Source organism: Tupaia chinensis, unplaced genomic scaffold (genome assembly GCF_000334495.1).
Source record: "Tupaia chinensis unplaced genomic scaffold, TupChi_1.0 Scaffold146346_1, whole genome shotgun sequence".
NCBI classification, from domain to species: domain Eukaryota; kingdom Metazoa; phylum Chordata; class Mammalia; order Scandentia; family Tupaiidae; genus Tupaia; species Tupaia belangeri.
Window position 1 is genome coordinate 463,596 of NW_006206202.1, and position 3,359 is coordinate 466,954.

At 47.2% G+C, this 3,359-nt stretch overlaps 1 protein-coding gene across 1 annotated transcript in view; it reads right to left on the reverse strand.

Moving 5' to 3' along the window:
* Positions 1 to 3,359, reverse strand: part of TANC1 (tetratricopeptide repeat, ankyrin repeat and coiled-coil containing 1) — a gene marked incomplete in the record, with an annotated part of 175,626 nt that overhangs the window by 30,929 nt on the left and 141,338 nt on the right. The window contains 1 exon segment of the mRNA XM_027768446.1: positions 1,953 to 2,138. Within this exon segment, the coding sequence (XP_027624247.1) occupies positions 1,953 to 2,138 (186 nt within the window).

The following is a 3,359-nucleotide window of genomic DNA, read 5'->3' on the forward strand; positions in this document are numbered from 1 at the left end:
ACTCATCATGGCCTAGGCCAGAGCCAACATCTACCCTGAGCAACAGCAGTGGCAGGAGGTGACACAAAGCCCTCTCCATCTCCTGTACCTGTTGCGGCAGGCTGGATGATGTCCTGAATACCTCCACATCCTAATCCCAGGAACCTACCAATGTTACCTTAAATGGCAAGTGGAAACTGCAGATGTGGTTACAAGCTTTGTCATGGGCAATGATCGTGAATTATCAGGGTGAGTATGTGATACACACCCGATATAATCACACAACAGTCCTTGTAAGAGAAGGAGGGGGAGATGAGGTGACAAAAGCTGTGGTTAAAGTGATGCCCTTGGAAGGTCAGCACAGCTAAGGAATGCAGGTGGCTTCAAGAAGCTACAGAAAGCAAGGACATAGACTCTCACTTGGAACCTTCTGAAACAACGCCCGCCTCCTGGCACCTTGGGTTTAGACTTGCGACTCCAGAACTGTACGAGCGAATGTATGCTGTTTTAAGCCACTATGTTTGTGGTCACTTGTTATAACTGCATTCAGAAGCAGTGCTGGATTTACCCTTCAAGTCTTTGGTGAATAATCTTTCTGTTTGTTTCTTTTCTTATTTGTCAGAGGATACATGCATTCTCCAGAGACAGGAAGGGGCGCGGTGGGGCAGGGAAAAAGCATCCCTCAAGGGGGTGTGGTCGCGCCACAATCCCTTTGCCTCCAGTTCCCTAGCCTGTTTAGATTCTGGACACACATGCCTGGTGTGTTTTCCAAGTCACTGGGGCTGGGATTCAAATCACAATAGGTCACATGGGATCTAGCTCCCTTAACCACTAGGCTACAGGATAACCCCTAAATCTTGCTTTTTTCAATGTAAAGGCGACTCGCTGTGGTTCGGTTGTTTTGCTTAGTTTTCCTCCTAGCCAGCTTTAAAACAGGGAGCATGAGTCATGACAGAAGTTGTATAAACACAGGCATCGTGGTTCTCCTAGTGATGATTTCTCGCACCCCAGACCCACTCAGGTTTAAGGAATAGTATCTGCATTTTTAGATGCGTGTATTTGATATACTTAGTGTGTACATACGTTTCTAATGTTTTAAATGCCTGAACTTAGCCAGCCAGCTGTGCCATGCGTGTGTGTGTGTGTGTGTGTGTGTGTGTGTGTGTGTCTGCCCTTGTGTGTAAATACTCTAAGTCAGCCTGCCAACTTGCTCTCAGATTTACTTTAAGTCATTTTGGGGAAAGAATCCTACCAAGAGCTGGCATTTCTAATTGCCTGAAGATAATAGAATGAGAAACACAGGGAAGAGAGCAAGTAAACTGTTATTAAATTCACAAAGCAAAGACACACACCAGGTCAGAAGATGACACTTAAATGTTCAAAGTGAGGAACTCCGACATCTACCAGAACTAAACGCTGTACTTAACGATGGTGTGGCGTCTTCCTTCCCTAGGAACGGCAAATGACAAGCATTCTCACATGCTATGAAAGCATCCAAGTTCTATTTTTAAAAATCCTTCAAATACTCAAGAACAATTTTAGAACTAGGTTTCCATGTCATTATTTTTAAAAGATCACTGGGACAAAAGAATGAATCAAAGGGGAAAAAATGAAAACCAGCAGAGCTAGCTGGTAAAAGTAGAACAAGGAAGGACAAGAGAAGCGGACATAGAAGGAGAGAGAAGGGGTATTAGACAGGCTCTATGGCCAGGCCATCCACGGGAGCAGCAAATCTGCCAGGCCAGTGGATGGTGGGCCTCCCGTGGGTCCTCCCACATGGGCAGGATGTGAAACCAGAAGACTTTCTATTGCAAGGGTTCAGGGCTGACTGCTGGTTCTTGCCATCTTTATTTTCTTTCACTCCTTCACGGTGTCACAGGCTTAAAACTCAGAAGGTAGCGAGTGGAACAAGCAATTAATCCACTGGGGACAGTGACTTGTTTCCCAGAAAGGCACCCTAAGGCCCCACTCACCGAGCTGTGGCCCATGCTGGCGGCCGCTGTCAGCGCCTGCTGCAGGGCTTGGCTCTTCCTCAGAGTGCCTGCTGAGGGAGGTCCTGCCGACCAGTCGCAGGTCAAAAGGTACTGGAGAATGTCACCATGGCCCCGCAGTGCGCTGTGGACGAGTGCACACTGGCCTTTCTTATCCAAGTGATCCACCTGTAGGGGAGGAGCAGGGAAGGGGCACAGCCAAGTGTCACCTCTCCTCCGATAACACAGGCACACCCCAACATTGTGTGCAAACCCCACCCGACTGAAAATCCACATCCCAAGTCATCTTTCTAGAAAGCACTGAATCTTCACTCGAATCACTTTGTGGTTGCACAAGCTCTATCCTAGGCCTCTGGTTCCCTTGGTAGGACTAGTGGTGTCAAACGCCCTCCTCATCCCCTCTTTCTCTCCCACTGACTACACTGAGCCCCAATTTCTCCTGCAAACATATATAAAGACACAGATCAAAATCTTGGATGAAGTCTTACACTCCCTAACTTGGTTGCTTGGGTTGAACATTAGACATCTGCTGCGAAAGGCTATTATTTAGAAAAATGGAATAGTTCTCTGATTGCTGACAGACCCAGAGAAATGGAGGGATCTGGAAACTCCAGTTCTGGACAAGTAAGGACAGGCAGGGAGTCTGCATGGCATCTGACTGGGAAAGGAAGCCACGCACAGGCAGGCAGCCTGGGATAGGTTATTGTGTGAAAGGGAAGGGTCACTAAGCTAGGGGGAGGCCAACTGGCCAGAAAGGGGTGTGTGTGAGTCCTGCTACCCACTACAGGCCCAAAGACAGCAAGCAGCCCATCACCCCCTGTCTAATCCTGGGAAGAACCAGGGCTAGGAGAGGAACCCAGGGCCCAGCCTTGCCATGCTTGCAAATTCTGGGGATTCCAACCCAGAGGCTTTGCAGGAACCACCAACATGACGAGGCCTCCTCCTACAGAGCTGCCAGCTGCAGAGGGAGGGGCTGGCTGGCCTCAGAGTAAGGGACAGCCTGGCTCTGGAAATGGAGGTGTGGCCACATGCTGCAGTAACTCTCACTGCAAAGGCTCAGCCCAGACTTCCTCCTGTGAGCTGATGTTCCTATGTCTCAAGTGTCAGAATTTTTAAAGAAAATGATAAAAAGGCTCCCATAGCTACTAAGTCTACTTTTTGTTGAATTTTAAATATCCTAATTAACTAAAAAATGAAACACAATCACAAGCAGTTAATTGTTATTCAAAAAGCACATTTCCCAACGAGATGCTTAGAGTAACCAAGAGTTTACTGTAAGCTCAGCATCTTTCTCATTTAATCTTTTAACACTGACAGTCCTAGAGTAACTTGTTGAATAAATACAGTTGCTTTGTATTAATGTTAATAATCTGATTTAGTGCCTACACG